Source organism: Pyricularia oryzae, chromosome 6 (genome assembly GCF_000002495.2).
Source record: "Pyricularia oryzae 70-15 chromosome 6, whole genome shotgun sequence".
In the NCBI taxonomy this organism is placed as follows: domain Eukaryota; kingdom Fungi; phylum Ascomycota; class Sordariomycetes; order Magnaporthales; family Pyriculariaceae; genus Pyricularia; species Pyricularia oryzae.
The window spans coordinates 3310293-3327406 of NC_017853.1; the positions used below are offsets into that span (position 1 = coordinate 3310293).

Here is a 17114-nt window from a genome sequence, read left to right on the forward strand (position 1 = left end):
CCATAACCCCGTCGTACGCCAACCAGATTGAATGGTTTTTGCTATAAATGCTTTTGATCTGGCTTTTCGATAGCAAAGTAGAAAGTTTCGTTTCCCAACAACCGTTGAACAGCAAAACTGGTTTACAAATCCCAGGTGACGTCGATAAGCTTCCTTTAACGGCCCAAAAACCGATAAATCCAACGGTTGAAGAACGTGTGACGAATGAGGGGGTAAATATAGGAGTTGAATATTGTTTTGCAAGCAAAGAAGCATAAATTCGTCCGTTATATGTGATCCATGGCCATCCAGAACTAATAACCGCTTTTCAGGGGTTAAAGGTTGGGTATACGGAATAAACACCTTTTTTAACCATTCGATACCTGTTTCATTATTTGTCCACCCGTTTTCGGTTGCATGAAATTGCCAGGTATCGAAAGGACTTAAATCAGCTGGAAACCATTGTTGCTGTACGTTTTTCCCCTTAAATATAACGAGGGGAGGTATAACAGCCCCCGTAGCTGATACACATTCGATTATGCTCGTCCAACCCCGCGTTCCAGGCTCTTTTCGCTGTAATGGCCGGATTTTATTACGCCCTAACACCAGGCCATTAGATCCTTTGCCTTCCATTATACCTGTTTCGTCCATATTCCAACGGTTGGCCGGTTTTATAGTATCGACAACGGGATTTTTCAAATAGGACCACCAAGATTTAATTACCTCGGTTGTAGCCCCATTAACCCGGGCATTTTCTATTCGCCGGGGTCTTTGGGTTTTCAAAATTGGATATCGGGCTATAAAACGGCTAACCCAATGTTTCCCAAGGCTTTTTCTTTCTCCGGCGGCCTGAAGAATTCGTTCCGCAAAATAGCGTAGTTCTTGATGCGTTGGCGGAAGGCCTAACGCGGCCTGCGCAAGTACCCAATCTGCCAAATAGGTTTCCTGCTCCTGTGAAAGCCTTTGACAAAATCTTTTCGCTTGTTGAATTGACTGGGCCCCCTTTAAACGATCGTGAAGGGTACTCCGAGGAATACCCCATTTTTGCGAGGTTTTGTGAACTGATTTGCCATTTCTTATGTCAGAAATGGCAGCAAGAAGCTGATTTTCAGTGTACTGTTTCATTGGAAGGTTTGGAGCAAGAATCTTCAAAAATCAAGTTCTAAAGTGAAAAATTCGTCTAGATATTTATAAAATAAAACAAAGGGTTGACGTGGCTGAGTAGATATTTTTAGGGGCCGGACTTTAGGGGGGTCGGAGATGTGGAGCCCAACGTTATTACCAAAGTCGGCAAAGCCCAAAAAGCCCATACCAGCGGACATTGTACAGGGGAATTAATTTTTACCTTTACCACCATAATAATTATTAATTATACGTTTAACTTACTAATTCAGCGATAATTTCTGTGCAATATTATTTATAACTTGCCTGGTTCCGATGCGGATATAAAACGGAAGGACGTTCAAAAAGCCCAACGTTGGGTAATTTAAAACAAGATTTAATAACATGTAATCTTTACCCGTAATAACGTCTTGTTAATCCAATGTTATAGGGAAAGGTTCTTAATATAAATATTATACTTCCCTAGCTATTTAGTTATTTTAAAAGCCTGGTTATCCAACAAGTGATTCTTTTAATGCACGCTAAGTATTATTAATTAAAATTATATTTAAGAAAAGCAGGAGTTTTTAAGCGCGAACTAGTAATAAAATAAGATGTGTCAGGTTTTCCCTTATAAATAAGACAATAAAAACAAAATTATAAGTTTCTATATATATACTTATTTAATACACTCAAATACAGTTTAAATTTAAATAACGTTTTAAAAGTCTAGGTGAATACCACATATAAAAAGTGCAGCCATCTCTTTCAAGAGAGAAGTAACAAAACGTATTATCTCCAGCCATTTAAATAATAACTTTATAGTTTATATTACTTTTGGAACCTTTTGTCTCCTTTTACTTAAGCCTTTCTCATCTTTACCATTGGTTTTACAATTACAACATTTGAAAAAATTTCACCTATTTGCGTCCGTTTTCTTATACCGTGTTTTAAATGTAGGCTTTGTACCCCAAATTCCGGCTTGTCAGATGCAGTTTATGAGAAAACCGTATTGATTTTAACATTAGTAAAATGCAATTCGCATACCTTTTTGCCATCGCCACTGTCACCGGCCTCGCCGTTCCGGTAATGGCTCAAACTTGTGTGGTTGAAATGATCGGTAAGATTGGAGACTTCGAATTTGTCAATCTCACCAAACGCTGTCAACCTCCGGTAGAGAGACTTCAATTCGGAGACGGGGAAATTGGTCTTAACAGGAGACGTGGTTACCAATTCTTTGTTAAAGTCGATCCTAAATGCGAGACCGCTGTGGTCGTCGCCGGTAAAATGCCAGAGCATTATCGCTTGTCAACAAAGTGGGAACAGTAGCCGTGTTGCGAAGTGGCGTGCCTGGGCGACCGCCAACCGTAACTGGCTCCACCTCACTTGGGAAGGCTTTAGGGATCGTTTGCGTTACGCGATTGGCATTGCGTGCCTTTTTTTCGTTCGTTACACTTAGCTTGGAATCGCAATTTATCTTATATTTATCCTACCTATCATTTAATACAGCTGACATTTGTTATTATAAAATTGTAATGGTTCTGCTTTCATTGCTCTAACGTGATGTACATCGATGATGATGTTACGATCAAGGTATCGGGTAACCTGTTCTTATGGTAAAATACAGTGGGTTGAAGCAATTAAGCGTCTAACTGGGTACTTGGGGGTTTTCAATAATTGGGGGTGAAATTATAATCGTTTTCAAATAAATATTAAGGTTAATTAGAGTTTGATTGTTGCTAAGAAATTTTAAAATCGAATTTATTTATATGGTAATAAACGTGCCTTATATAAATTATGTTCCAAATGTGATTTTTTTTAATTTGTTTGATTTGTAATTTTCAATTGAGATTCCACAAATTATAAAGATTCATTCCCTTGGCCGTTACGTAAGGTTACGTGAAATTTCGTGGTTTTGCCCCCAGGTAATCGTTATTTTGTCGGTCGGTATTTCTTCTGGGCGAATGTCGTCAGGAGGGGTGTGACTCCACCTGGCTGGCCTCTCTGGTACCGGCCCAATTATCTGGTCGTAACAGATGAGCCCCTCGGCATGAGGCCAACAATTTACAAATACGGCCTTGCCAGATTAGAGCTTTTAAGTTGAGCAGCTGATTTATTAGTTGCGTTTGGATTAATATAAAAATATATAAATTTAAACGTACTAATATTATTAACGCAAATTATTAAGTTTTGTAACTAATTTTATATTTACAATTTTAAAAATATATTTAAGTTTAATATATTTTATATAATAGTAATTTACATATAGTTGTTATTTTCGCAATATATAATATATAAAATATCCGTATAATTATATTTTTAATTATATTTTCATATATTTTATAAATATAAATCCTTCAAATTTGTATATTTACGGGTTTTTTTTACGGGGGCCCCCGGATTGTTAAAAAGAACCCGTGTTTAATCGTGGGCCGGGCCAGCCCCCCCACCCCGGCAAGATTTTGAACAAAGTAGAATGACAAAGGACCCCTCTTTTTGCTTCGACAAGGCCAGTTCCGACGGCTTTAAATATCGCGGCCCTAGCCGTGTTTTTAGTAGTCCAATGCTCAATTCTGCAGCCCATTTTCTCTGTCTTTGGCGCACATGGCTGGCATGGTACTTGGCGTAGAGTCATGCCGGGGCGGGGAGCCAGGGCGACCGGCCACCAAGGTAATCGGGCTACCCACATGGTGGCTTTGGATAGCGACAGCAGGCTCGTTATGCCCGGTGGCAAATTGAGGGGTGGCTAAACCGAATGTTTTTCATTATGGAAAGGACAATAAGCTCGAATTCTTAATAGAGGGACACTGATCGTTGAAACTGGATTCTTAATTTGGATGATTTGTAATGGAAGCTTAATATGGAAATATAGCTTCGAAACGTACGTGGTAGTTAGGCAACCCCGGGGATTGGTCTGTCCGCCCCTCGCTCCCCCTTTCTCCCTTAACTATCATAAGGTTCCAGGCTTCAGGCTCCATCCCAGGCGGTTGTTTGTTCGTGTCCATGGTGGCCAGGGAGCTGTAGGGAACATGAGGAGTGGGTACTAAAGTTGAAAAACACCAAACCCAGTCTTCTAAATCGGGCAATGGAGAAAATAAAACAATTAGCCAAGGGAGAGACGAAGCGAATAACAAAAATGGACCCAGACGGCATGATTTATTCGCATCGAACTGTCCGTTGTGAGGTATTACGCTGAAACGACACAAACACGCAGCCGGCACAAAATGTTTTGCAAAGTAGAAGTTATTTGCTCTAATAAGATATAATCCATTTCAATAGATGGTTAAAAATCAAGAAAATCTCCTTTTAAGCCCATTTGCTTCAATTTGAATGGATATAAATATCAAACAGGTTTGATTGCCGTCAGAGACATTAGTGTTACGACCAGGATTGGTACCGACACGATTGGCCAAGAACGAGAAAGATGTCGGAAACCCAAGCCAGGACTACCAAGGAGCACGAGGTCACGTGATGATAAGATAAGAAACCCTAACCCGATCACCAGGGCCGGAGTGATCGCGATCATCGCCAAGGAAGTGATCAACCCAGCTGTGATCACCCCAGGGTGATCGTGATCACTTACACGGGAGTGATCACACCTGGGACATAGTCTATATAAGGCACGCTCATTACCATGTAAATAGATTCGATTTTAGGATTGCTTAGCAGCAATCAAACTCTAGTTAACCTCAATACTTACTTGAGAACGATCATAACTTCACCCCCAGTCATTGAGAACCCCAGTTACCCAGTCAGACGCTCAGTTGCTTCAACCCACTGTACTTTACCCTAAGAACAGGTTACCCGATACCTTGATCGTAACAATTAGGTGTGTTTCAAATATATATTTCAGGTTTAAAATATCATTAATCCCTCTTCCCTTTGCAGATATTGACATTTAAAAAGCGCCATATATTTCCCGTCAAAAGACCAAAGTTTGTAGTAACGTTGGGCTCCACATCTCCGACCCCCCTAAAGTCCGGCCCCTAAAAATATCTACTCAGCCACGTCAACCCTTTGTTTTATTTTATAAATATCTAGACGAATTTTTCACTTTAGAACTTGATTTTTGAAGATTCTTGCTCCAAACCTTCCAATGAAACAGTACACTGAAAATCAGCTTCTTGCTGCCATTTCTGACATAAGAAATGGCAAATCAGTTCACAAAACCTCGCAAAAATGGGGTATTCCTCGGAGTACCCTTCACGATCGTTTAAAGGGGGCCCAGTCAATTCAACAAGCGAAAAGATTTTGTCAAAGGCTTTCACAGGAGCAGGAAACCTATTTGGCAGATTGGGTACTTGCGCAGGCCGCGTTAGGCCTTCCGCCAACGCATCAAGAACTACGCTATTTTGCGGAACGAATTCTTCAGGCCGCCGGAGAAAGAAAAAGCCTTGGGAAACATTGGGTTAGCCGTTTTATAGCCCGATATCCAATTTTGAAAACCCAAAGACCCCGGCGAATAGAAAATGCCCGGGTTAATGGGGCTACAACCGAGGTAATTAAATCTTGGTGGTCCTATTTGAAAAATCCCGTTGTCGATACTATAAAACCGGCCAACCGTTGGAATATGGACGAAACAGGTATAATGGAAGGCAAAGGATCTAATGGCCTGGTGTTAGGGCGTAATAAAATCCGGCCATTACAGCGAAAAGAGCCTGGAACGCGGGGTTGGACGAGCATAATCGAATGTGTATCAGCTACGGGGGCTGTTATACCTCCCCTCGTTATATTTAAGGGGAAAAACGTACAGCAACAATGGTTTCCAGCTGATTTAAGTCCTTTCGATACCTGGCAATTTCATGCAACCGAAAACGGGTGGACAAATAATGAAACAGGTATCGAATGGTTAAAAAAGGTGTTTATTCCGTATACCCAACCTTTAACCCCTGAAAAGCGGTTATTAGTTCTGGATGGCCATGGATCACATATAACGGACGAATTTATGCTTCTTTGCTTGCAAAACAATATTCAACTCCTATATTTACCCCCTCATTCGTCACACGTTCTTCAACCGTTGGATTTATCGGTTTTTGGGCCGTTAAAGGAAGCTTATCGACGTCACCTGGGATTTGTAAACCAGTTTTGCTGTTCAACGGTTGTTGGGAAACGAAACTTTCTACTTTGCTATCGAAAAGCCAGATCAAAAGCATTTATAGCAAAAACCATTCAATCTGGTTGGCGTACGACGGGGTTATGGCCGGTGAACTTGGCAAAACCACTTTTAAACCCTTTTTTGTTAGAAAATAGCAACGCCAACGTCGAAAAAGGTAAAAATAACGGCTTCCAAAGGGATAAAACACCGGAAAGCCCAACCCAAAAAATTAACGACCAGTCTTTACTTATTTGGAAAACCCCTAAAACGACCCGAGATATTCGACTTCAACTACAGGAAATTTCCCGGTCCGAAAAAAGTAACGCCACTTCACGGCTTTTGTTTGCAAAAGTCCAAAAAAGCTTCGAAACCAAGGATATCTTATTGGCTGAAGCTCAGCAAAAAATCAGTTTGTTAAACGCAAAATTGGAGGCGGTACGGCCGGTCAAAAGGAAAAGGGTAATTCCGGATCCCAACGAGCTTTTGGTCAGCAAAAAAAACGTTTATGAAGCACAGGAAAATAATAGGGACTGTTTAGAAGCTTTGAACGATGGAGAAGAGGTTAGCGAACCGGGAGAGCCTGACAATGATTGTATTATTGTGCGTTGATAGTTTTACATTTAAATCGGTTTATAAAAGGGGTATTTCGTCGTTACATTTTTCAAGGGGGCCGGACTTTAGGGGGGTCGGAGATGTGGAGCCCAACGTTAGTTTTAAACAAAATAATAATTTAGGTATTTAACAATTCCCCCGAACAATTTAAATAATAAAGGCCCACGCATATATACAGGGCGACAAGGGGTGGTTTTTCTCGCCCGCCACTATAGTATTAGTTTAACAATTTGACTATTAGAAATGAGAATATATTATAACTAATGGCGCACCAGATATATTTAGATATATCTACTTTAAAATAAGTACAAATTAAAAAGCCTCCGTATATTGACTTGTTTATAAAAGTGGGGAGGTGGAATATTAAGTATAAGGGTGTGATCTCCTCGCTGTTGCTTAGTTGTTCAAAGCTCCGAAAATGGTATAAATCGACAATTCTAACCGCTTTTGGTAGCCAAAGTTATGTTAACCGGGTACCCTTGGCAAAGGTGGGCTAAAGCAAATATATTTTTTTAAAAATGGATTAAAAAAATGCCAAATTTTCGTTTAAATACCTTTTTTGGGCGAATTGTTAATTTGTGTAGAACGCAAAACTGAATTGCGTTTTTCGTCGTTAAAATTGTAAAAGGAATAGGCGGTTAGCAAAATGCGGCAAAATGGACCAACAAAATGGACATACGTAATTCACAAATCGACTTTTTGAATTTTACCCTTGCGTAAAAGGTACTTCCAAAATTATTTCCACTTTTTATTACAAGGATAAAGTACCGCCTAATTGGGAAAACAACTAAGCAACAGCGAGGAGATCACACCCTAAAATACCCGGCGTTATTAATGAATTGCAATTGGGCTTTAATATTTTAACAGTTCCTATATATTCAAATTGCAACCTGCAATAAAATGTCAATATATGCTATTAGCCTATTACGGTAGCGGACGAAACAAATAGCCCCGTTATCGCCGGACGTTTAAACGTGGGCTTCCACCAATTTAATTACTCGCGGGAAATTTAAAATACCATAATTTATTTTTTCGCAGAAACCGTTATGAGAACCGAGAATACCCACAAGGTCCACCTTTGAGCAATTATGCCATAGGAGAGACTTTTATTTTTACCACTATAATATATTTTTGGTAAGGGTATAAATCCATGCCTTGCTACAGTGTTCGTTGGTGTGGGTTTTGTGGCTTTGCCGAATTTGGTAATCGTTTTAAATAGAAGAACTATTTAGGTATTTGGTTATTTCCGCGAACAGTTAAATTAGTAAAGGCGCACGTATATATATAATGGAAAAAGGAGTGGCCTTTTGTGCCTGCATCCACGGTACCTATTTCCCTGGGTAGGTACGTAGGTATATGCCCTTGTCCAATTCAGTTGATTTGACAGCTATTCAATCCACAGTACGGACATTTACTATGTAGACCCAATTGACTGCTGAGCTAAAACAGTTGGCTGCTCGCCAAGTGTTCCCCGGGTATATTGCCGCATTGCGAGTCCCTCAACTTTCGGGACTCGCGTCTCGGTGTGCGTTCGCAAGTTGACGCATGACCCAGCCATTTAGCGTAGCGGTCCACGCGGAATTACTGGAGTATGGACAAAACGAACAGTGCCTCGCTTCCACAAAGCTACCAGCCCCCAGTTGCGTTTTCTCTTCGCCCGCGTTTCGATCAGGAGGGGTTGACTGCCCACAAGGAAAGCAATTAAGATTTCTGTACAGAAGCAACGAGTCCCAGCCTTTTAACCACAAGCCCATGTCTATCAGTGCAGAAGAAGCAACAAGGCGGGTGGCCGTCAACAGACACGCAAGCCATCATATGGACCGTGGCCGTGTGGGAAAAAGCAATATATATTACCCCAACCTCACCCTGCCCCTAACCTGAGAATCTCCAGAGCCAAATGTGCTAGTTCTTCAGCATTTCTTCTTTTGGCCAGACGCAGAATGATTTTCTTTAGTGTCACAACCTAAACAAGGTAGCCAGCTCTTGTCTCATAACCAGCTGTTTGTCTGACTTGTTGTCTAAAGAATTCAAGGTGAACTTGTTTGATGGAGTCGATCCTGATATAAAGATGTCTACCTGCGTGATCTGCAGTTCTTGGGATCCAAGGGGTGGTGATTCAATCACACAGCTTTGCTTCAATTGAGCCATTGCAAATAAGCATCGTGCAGCTCTTCCTGATCTCTGGTACATCAAGAAGCTCCCAAAAAAACACGGTGAAACTCGTCAAATACAACAAAATGTCACGGCTCTTTTACATAATCGGCGCCATCATCGCAGCCATCTCGATCGTGCAGGCCCAGCTCTCAAAGCCGGCTCTGCGCAACAGCCTCGACGCCTTTTGGCCCCAGCTGCAGAAGAAGCTGCGAAACCCCGGCTATCGCATCAAGCAGTGGCCGAGGGGAATCATAGCGCAGGGCTGCAAGGACCTTGCCGGCCGGGAAAATCTCGACCCGGATGTCATCACGACGTACGAGGTGCTTTATGGTGACGTACGTTGTTTGTTTTTCTTTTATTTTTTTTTTCCTCTTTCAACTCTATGATGTATCCCTTTTTTGGGGAAAAAACACGGTCCTAGGCGAAAAAGAAACAAAAAAGAAATTCTAATACTTTATCACGAACTCATCACGACCTCATTCCTCAAAAACAGTGCAGCATCCCCTGGCTCCTGTGCCGGCACCCAGACAGCAAGACCTCGATCGAGACCTTTGCGCTGCGCTTCGGCCAGGTCCCCGTCCGGATGAGGCAGTTCACCAAGGAGGCGCTCTTTGTGCCCGACAGCAGCACGCACGCCTACGCGCTGGGCAACCAGCTCGTCTTTTTCAACCAGGTCGAGTCGATCGGCGTGTACCTGCACGAGGTGGCGCACACTGTGGACTTTGGATCCGGGTACGCGGTCAAGGGGCAGCTTGCGGGTGAGTAGCCATTTGAAAACAGGCACTAAGTTTTTTTTTTTTTTCTTTTTTGCTTTCCTTGAAATCTTGTGTCAAGGTTGACAAGCCCCAAATAAAACCCAGCGAACCAAATCTGGCTCAGCGCATACGCCAACGACAGCGCCGTGCCCGACGCGTACGCTCGGTCCAGCCAGGTCGAGAACGTGGCCCAGTTCCCCGCCCTCGCGCTCTTTGACCGCCTCGTCCCGGGCGGCGCGCGGGCGGTCGAGTCCAGCGTCGGCCGGATCGCCAGACAGCTGGCCACGCTCAAGGACCAGGCCAGGCGTGGCGACCATGGCGGGAGGCTTCTGGGGCAGAGGGAGGCCTGCAGCGCGCGGTGAGTGCTTCTACCCCCGGAGAATCTGTCGCTGCAATTTTGAGGGTTTGTCAATTTGTTTTGTGAATGCTGACCGCTGGTGGTGGGGGAGGGTCTTTTTTGCAGATTCCCAAACAGCAAGCCGGTCGTTGCGACGCATGAAATGGAAATCCTGGTGTTCAACGAGTTCATTGCCACTAGGGACGATAGCGTCGAGGCACAGACGATGAGGGCGGCAAAGTGCGGAGTGGAGATGATGGCAGAGGCGATGGATGCCATGGAGCCGACTAACTGTTATGGGGAGCACGGAGCTTTTGGAGCCTCCAACTCGACCGAATGAAGACGAGAACTGAAATGATTGATGATTTCCTAGATAATTCAAAAGTACCCTGAAACCGCCTGCTAGTGAAATATTAGCCTGCAAGACAAGTCTAGATGTGCACTAACCCAGCTCAGATAAAGCCCCTCCGACTCTAAACTTCACGGACCCTAAACTGAAACATCCCATTCGACGACACCGAGTTCCGATCCCTCATCTTGTTGGCCGTTTCCACCCCCGCCACCGGCACTCGGTACTCGAACCGCTTCCCCGGCTCGGGAGTCCGGCCGTCCGGCATCGGGTAAGGGAATGGCAGGTACTCGGGCATCAGACCGAGCTGGCGCAGCACGGTGCCCTGGTCCCAGGAGATGTGTTCGTGGAATAGCCTGTCGCCGCGGATGTTGACTACGGCGGTGAATGGAATCTCTAGCTTCTTGCCGGTGGGTGGGATGCCAGGGACTCTGTTTTGGGCGAGACAGTTGTCAGCCTAGGTGTTATCAAGGAATTCGATGGGGCTTCAAGCAAAAAAAAAAAGAAACAAGAGAAATGACATACAGCCAGTCTATCTCGAGGTTGTGAGTGCACTTGAAAATAAACTCGTCAATGACGCGGTCGATGGCCACGGAGCGGCTGACCAGCTCCAGCTCAGCATCGGAGGCGTTACTGAAGATGAAGTGCGAGCGGTAGAAGCTCGTCAGGGGCTCCCGGCCTACACCTCCTGTGAGCTTTTTTGTCGTCGAGAGCTGTCAGCGATACAGGCTTCATGGAGACGGGAAAAAGATGTACTATGGCTAATTATTATAATTATAGATTTGTGCAACATACCACAGGCACGTGATTGACATATGGCTCCTGCACCATAGTGCTCATGGTGTGCTCGGCCGACCTGTCGACAAACTCGTAGTGGCAGTGCTCATCCCAGATCTGCTCGAGGTCAAAGTTGGGCCCGCCCATGTGCCGCTTGAGCAGGTTCAGGTTGCGCGTGTGCGAGAGGGCCTCGGTGGTGTAGCTAAAGGTTGGCTGGAAGGGGGTAGCAAAGGCGTGGCTGGTGGTCCCCGGGTAGTGGTACGCAGTGAGAGCTTCAGAGCGGACCGGAGGCGTGCTCGACTTGCCGGCGACGTGGTGGATCGTGGGCACTGATGTTGCGGCTAGTGACTGTGTCTGGTCCACATCGGTGTAGATTGCTACTGCTGCTATCGAAGGAACTTTGTTGATGGATTCGGCAGAGAGGTTCCACGCATAAGGGTCATATGCTGGTCAGTCAATAGTCAGTGATACTCTCTTTCACTGGTTTTGCAAGTCCGACAAGGTTCTGGTAGTGGTAGAGAGTGCAAGTGAATATGGCCATAGCATGGCCTCGAAAACCGTACCGACGACACCGATCTTATCCTTGGGCTGACATGCTTCACACCCAGCCAGACCATCCACAGCCAGCGACACCGCGGCGGCCGCATCACCCTCTAGGGCTTTCCGCTGTATCTCGACGACAGCATACCCCTCCTCGGCCCACTTGACCAACAGCGAAGGGACGCCCTGAGAAATCGTCAGTTGGTCCTCATGGTCCGGCACCAGCAGGATGATTCCGGGACCATGCCCTCGGCGACTCAGTGGGGCGAGCAAGGACACCCCGGAGCCGATGCTTTTGAGGTTCGTGGTTGGCAGCGGCGGGGCCGGCTTGGAGATGTCGCTGTATGTGGACATTTTTTATGAAGCCTCGCACTGGCCGGTGCGTGTTCGTCCAAAGTAGTCGCTGTAACTTGTACAGCCGCAGTGTACGTATATGCCGGTGGAATCTCGACGGGAAATTGGAACACGACTGAGTAGAAAGTAGAGAATGGAGGAGGGAGAAAAGGAGAAGTGGATACCTGTAGATAGGTATTTTCCCGATCAAAATCCACAATGCGGGGTCAAGATGCGGCTATCGGATTGGGTTCATTTCAGGCTGACCATTTCCTTCTCGCCCCGACGTGTCTTGCCAAGTAGCGGGCATGGCAAGTGCGTACCAAAAAAAATAAATAAATAACATTATATACTATAAATTATGTATCAAAGAACCAATCCCTGAAAGGATCTTATCAAGACAAAAAATTACATGACGGAATTGACAGCCCGCTCCCAGAATCCCCAAAAGAATCCATCCTCCCAAGCCTTGATCCCGTCCACGTCCTCGATCCACACCCCAAACTGCTCGTTCCACTGCGGGTAGGCATTGTCGGACCCCGTGTACATCAGCTTGCCGTCCACGTCGACGACCTTGGTGTGCAGCTTCTTGACGGCCGCCGACCCGCCCGACCCCGCCGGCGGGTTGAGCACGCTGCGCTTGACGTGGAACCGCCGCGCCATCATGTCGGATGCCTCGTCCTTTGAGAGGTTCCCGACGCTTTTGAGTATCGCGGCGACGCGGCTCGTGAGGTCGGCGATGGTCGTCGTGTCCTGGTAGCCCTGCGGCGCAGGGTCGGTGGGGCTGGCCAGCAGGCTGACCATGATGAAGACGGCTTTGGTGGGGTCCGGGTCGTCTTTGTGGTTCTGCTCGATGTTGATGATGGCTTGTGCTATGGAGATGAGGAGGTCTGTTTGGGGGTGTTAGTGTATTGAGGACGTGACTACTAGAGGTCTTAGGATGCAAAAAAAAAAGAAAAAGAAAAAGAAAAAGAAAAAGACTCACCGAACGGCCAAATCTTCCCGTCCCAGCCGATATTCATATCGTCGTTGATCTTTGCCACAAGCTTCTGCCAAGCCGTCTCCGGAACCATGACCCAGTTGACCAGCATGGCCTGCGAGAGAATGACATAGTCCTGAGCCTGCGAGACGGCCTGCGCGCGCGCGGCCCGACTGGCCCAGGTCGCGGGGTTGACGCCGACGTCCTCAAAGGCCGAGTCGAGCCTGGCGTCGCTGGTCAGCTCGGCCACGAGCGGCAGCCACGAGGGCGTCTTGGCCCACACGAGCTGGTAGAACACGTCCCTGATGGCCGTGATGACCTGCGCCGGGTACTCGATGGCCCCCGCCGGGTTGAAGTTGCCAATCTTGCTCATGGCCAGCACCGGCACGTCGCCCTTGAGCCGGGGCGTGGCGGCGGGGAACATGGGTGCCGGCTGCCGGGCCAGGGGGATGCCGTGCCGGGGGGCGGGGTCGGCGAGGAGCGTCGACCACGCCTGCGAGGCGTTGTCGTAGCCGAGGTGGTTGCTGTTTAGATATCTGTAGGTCGGAAGGATCTCGGTCAGTAAAACTGTACTTTTTGAAAAAAGAAAAAAAGAAAAGAAAAAAAAGAAATGCAGCATTTGTTGCTGTTCCAGCTCAAGGATGATGCGATGCAACTCACTTCCAAAGATAGTCTGCATAGCGGTGCCCACTGACGGCAGCATCCCCGAGGATTGTTATGTCACTGTCGATCAGGCTGTCTTGCCCGGATGCGTACAGATCAAAGTAGTTTCCGCCCCCGGTGAGAAGCGCCCTCCCGTTCACCGCGACGATCTTGGCGTGGTTCCACGTAACCGGTGGAATGAGTCCTCCGACTGAACTGCCGATTATGGCGTTGGCCACGCTCGTTATTACTTTGGATATAAGTGCTCCGCCTCCTACGTTGGAGACCAGTGCCTTGATCCAACGGTCTACCACCTGCCCGAGATCCTGGGCCAGTCTAGTATTCGGCAGCTGGTAAGTAAAACATTCGCAAGCCCCGTCAATTGCAAGTTTTCGTCGGAAAATCACGGTCGACTTACTCGATATCTGGGTTGAAGGACCCAACGTACAAGACGGCCTTTGGATGCGTAAAGATCGACTCGTTGCTTGCCTGCGGCCAAAACGCCTCCACATACTCGGCGGGCGACGGTCCAGTAGGCGGAGGGGTCGGGTTCCCGACAATGTATCGAATCACCGGCGTGACGTCCGGGTCTATCGAGTTGACCGTGTCGGCCAGCACCTCGACCAGACTCTTTCCCTGGTCCGGACCCTCGAGCAGCGGCTCGGTGAAGAAGAGCGGGTAGGGCTGCTGGAGCTGCAGGATGTCTATAAAGGAGTACTGCGTGTCCGGCTGCCCGTTGATCCGGTGGCCCTGGACAATGGTCTCGGCAAACGCCTGCTCCAGGACGCTCGGGATCTGGTCCTGGGGCTGGTCGTAATTCTCCCACGTCCCATACGGGATGAACTGAAAGGCGCTGGATACGCCGTCGCCGTAGCCGAGCTGGACGTTGTTTGTCAGGCTGTAGGAGAGTCCTAGCAGCTCACCGCGCGGGTCGAGGCTCTCGACAAAGCTCAGTAAACCGGCGAGGGCCATGATGGACAGCCGTTGGCCACAGAAAAAAAAAGTCAAAAGGAAGCAGAAAAGGTGAGATCGATCGCCTTTTTGTTTTTTGAGCGCAGGCTTCTGCTGTCCCACCGTGATCGACGTGACGACGACTTTTTATTTATTTATAGAAAAAAGGCTGTCTGATGCGAGTCAAGGTGACTTCATTCGTGGAACACAAATCAAATAATAGAAGCCTCGATTCACCCGTCAGCTGTCGCGATCACGCAAGGGACAGAACTGTAATTATTTTTGGCCTTCACTTGCACCGTGGCCGGTATTTTATTTTTCAGGTACTCGAAGACTTTTTTTGATCAGAGGTCATTCAGCACAAGCTGCCGGCAAGTGTCAAATTCTTCGACTAGCCAATAGCGCCACTTCCCGAGCCACACTAGGTTTCACTCCAGTCGGGCCCGACGTTCCTTAGCGGCTCGCCGTCGCTCACGCGCCAGCAGGAACAGGACATCTCCAGCTGGGATTCGACCGATTGACCGATTATAGTGTTGGGTAGTGCATATTACACCTGCGTATTCGGCTCGGAAGGTAGAAAGAAGATCAAAAGTAATTTGTTCTAGGCTGGTAAAGTAGTCCCACGGAAATTCGGTTTCCGTTTCAGCGGCTCAGCGGTTCAGCCGAATTTCCCTATCGTCATTTAATCTTGTGTTAAACCTTCCTTCCAGAAAAGCCTTCTAGTTCAACAACCCGAAAAGCCATCACGTTCTCTTTTTTTCTCCTTGCATGCAAGTGAAACCATTTCTAGCGTCACCTACGTCACCGTTTTTTGGTTGCCAAGTTCGCTCCCGCGATGAGGTTGTTTCTCCCGTTCCAGAAACCCAGAAACATGGTCAACTGTTCCACCTGAATACATCAACGAAAAATAATCGTTGTTGCTTTAGGCGACACCGGCAGGCCCTCTTGTTCTGCTTTCATTCCAACATTCATCTCATATGCAAGTCAAACCTTTCCCAGTCCACTTGAATAACATCGTCATTATGAATACCAGGTATGACTGCTATTTGGTTCTTCGAAGAATAGTGCGGCCGACACTCGCGATCAAATCGAACCTTGACGCCGAAAATGTTCTGTTTAGAGTTCTTGGCAGCTTTTCCGTGGTGTGAAAAGCTGTAAGTGCCTTCCTGGCTATGCTTCCGTCGACGGGCATCGGTCTCCTGATTCCTGTAGACGGTATACTCGCATTCCGCTGGGGGTGGAGTAGATGAGGACGCTTTCTTTTTGAAGAAATTCACAAAGCCAGCAGCAGTGTTTGAGATACGACCTGGAGGCTTGGTAGGAACGTCTGGGGAGTTGGTAGGGACGTCTGGGGGGTTGGTAGGGACTGCGGAAGCGTAAACATTCGGGACAAGAGCCAGAGGGGCGATAATGACCGTGCAAACGGTTTGGATGCGCATGGTTGCTGTTTTCTCAACCGACGATTTGCAATGTATCCAAGGTTGATAGTAATTCTCGCGGCAAGCACAGTCAAAGCCAATGCTTGTGGGCGTCTGAGAGAGAGGACATGATGGAGGTGGCGCCTTGTAGAATGGATATGGGAAGAATAAATAGGGGAACCATAGTGAAAACTGAAAAGTATGTTTACAAATAGGTGGAGAATTATTAAAGCCAAATATGTATCTCTTTCCGGTATACCCGATAGTTCTTAGTATTGACTATTATCAAACATATTATAGGGGTTTTCCGCGTACTATATGCCGAAAGAAAAGGGTGTGTTTGGATTGCTATAGTATATGATTATATGGAACACCCTTAGTGGTGGTTGGGGAATACCCACATCTTATTGTGATTAAAAACTATATAGAACATCTAGAGATTATTGTGCATGCATGCTGAAGTCGTCTATCTATAATTGCACCCCCTCTTAGCCCTGATGATGTTTCTGTAGTCTCCAATTTTACAGCACCAATTCGGTCGAACACAAGCATCCTCCACCATTCATGGGTCAGACCCACCTTTGTTAGCGATTCACACCCAAACACACCAATAAGCTTAACAGCTGAAGAATTTTCGCCCTCCGGGCGCTGGTCGTCATGGCCTCACCAGAGGTCTCAAACCGTCGCGCGCGCCCGCAGAGCACGCCGCAGGCTTTGCCGCAGGGCCAGGCCGAGTCGGGACACGTATCTCTCGACACGCGCACCGCTAACGCGCCTCAGCCGGCTGGCCGCGGAAGGTACTCCAGCCTCCCGGCCCTGGCCATCAAAACACTGCAGCAGGAGTTGGAAAACGTGGAAACAGTCGGCAGCTGGCTCGAAGAGGTCTTTGCAGCCAAGCTCGAAAGTTTACAGGCCCCGGAGGACGCCGCGCTTAGGAGAATTGTTCTTGAACTTGACGACGTGATCAGCGGCTGGTTCCTCAGTCGCACCCTCCCTGAAAAAGAGCGTTCACGCTCCCCGTCGCGTTCGCCGACCAGTTCCAGCGAAAGGCGCAGCATTTTAATTACGAGGACGGGCACGGCGTCGTCGGCC

At 47.0% G+C, this 17114-nt stretch overlaps 6 protein-coding genes across 6 annotated transcripts; 1 reads left to right on the forward strand and 5 right to left on the reverse strand.

The window, feature by feature from the left end:
- Positions 1 to 1941: 1941 nt before the first annotated feature.
- MGG_17781 (uncharacterized protein) lies at positions 1942 to 2379 on the reverse strand (the record flags this gene model as incomplete). The annotated part of the gene is made up of 2 exons (XM_003720127.1): positions 1942 to 1956; positions 2128 to 2379. The coding sequence occupies 2 exons, from the start codon at positions 2377 to 2379 to the stop codon at positions 1942 to 1944; spliced, it is 267 nt and encodes an 88-aa protein (XP_003720175.1).
- Positions 2380 to 3144: 765 nt separating this feature from the next.
- Positions 3145 to 4085, reverse strand: MGG_17782 (uncharacterized protein; the record flags this gene model as incomplete). The annotated part of the gene is made up of 3 exons (XM_003720128.1): positions 3145 to 3188; positions 3243 to 3276; positions 3966 to 4085. The coding sequence occupies 3 exons, from the start codon at positions 4083 to 4085 to the stop codon at positions 3145 to 3147; spliced, it is 198 nt and encodes a 65-aa protein (XP_003720176.1).
- Positions 4086 to 9024: 4939 nt separating this feature from the next.
- Positions 9025 to 10373, forward strand: MGG_09428 (uncharacterized protein; the record flags this gene model as incomplete). The annotated part of the gene is made up of 4 exons (XM_003720129.1): positions 9025 to 9276; positions 9435 to 9699; positions 9802 to 10054; positions 10172 to 10373. The coding sequence occupies 4 exons, from the start codon at positions 9025 to 9027 to the stop codon at positions 10371 to 10373; spliced, it is 972 nt and encodes a 323-aa protein (XP_003720177.1).
- A 3-nt stretch (positions 10374 to 10376) lies between these two features.
- MGG_09427 (uncharacterized protein) lies at positions 10377 to 12173 on the reverse strand. Its single transcript, XM_003720130.1, has 4 exons — positions 11723 to 12173; positions 11178 to 11605; positions 10908 to 11077; positions 10377 to 10813 (listed from the first exon to the last, which is right to left on the reverse strand). Exons 1-4 carry the CDS (start codon positions 12051 to 12053, stop codon positions 10507 to 10509), a joined length of 1236 nt encoding a protein of 411 aa, XP_003720178.1. The 5' UTR covers positions 12054 to 12173; the 3' UTR covers positions 10377 to 10506.
- Positions 12174 to 12440: 267 nt separating this feature from the next.
- MGG_09426 (uncharacterized protein) lies at positions 12441 to 14625 on the reverse strand (the record flags this gene model as incomplete). The annotated part of the gene is made up of 4 exons (XM_003720131.1): positions 12441 to 12922; positions 13018 to 13547; positions 13672 to 13989; positions 14072 to 14625. 4 exons carry the CDS (start codon positions 14623 to 14625, stop codon positions 12441 to 12443), a joined length of 1884 nt encoding a protein of 627 aa, XP_003720179.1.
- A 947-nt stretch (positions 14626 to 15572) lies between these two features.
- On the reverse strand, positions 15573 to 16043 carry MGG_09425 (uncharacterized protein; the record flags this gene model as incomplete). Its single annotated transcript, XM_003720132.1, has 1 exon — positions 15573 to 16043. The coding sequence occupies one exon, from the start codon at positions 16041 to 16043 to the stop codon at positions 15573 to 15575; it is 471 nt and encodes a 156-aa protein (XP_003720180.1).
- Positions 16044 to 17114: the final 1071 nt, after the last annotated feature.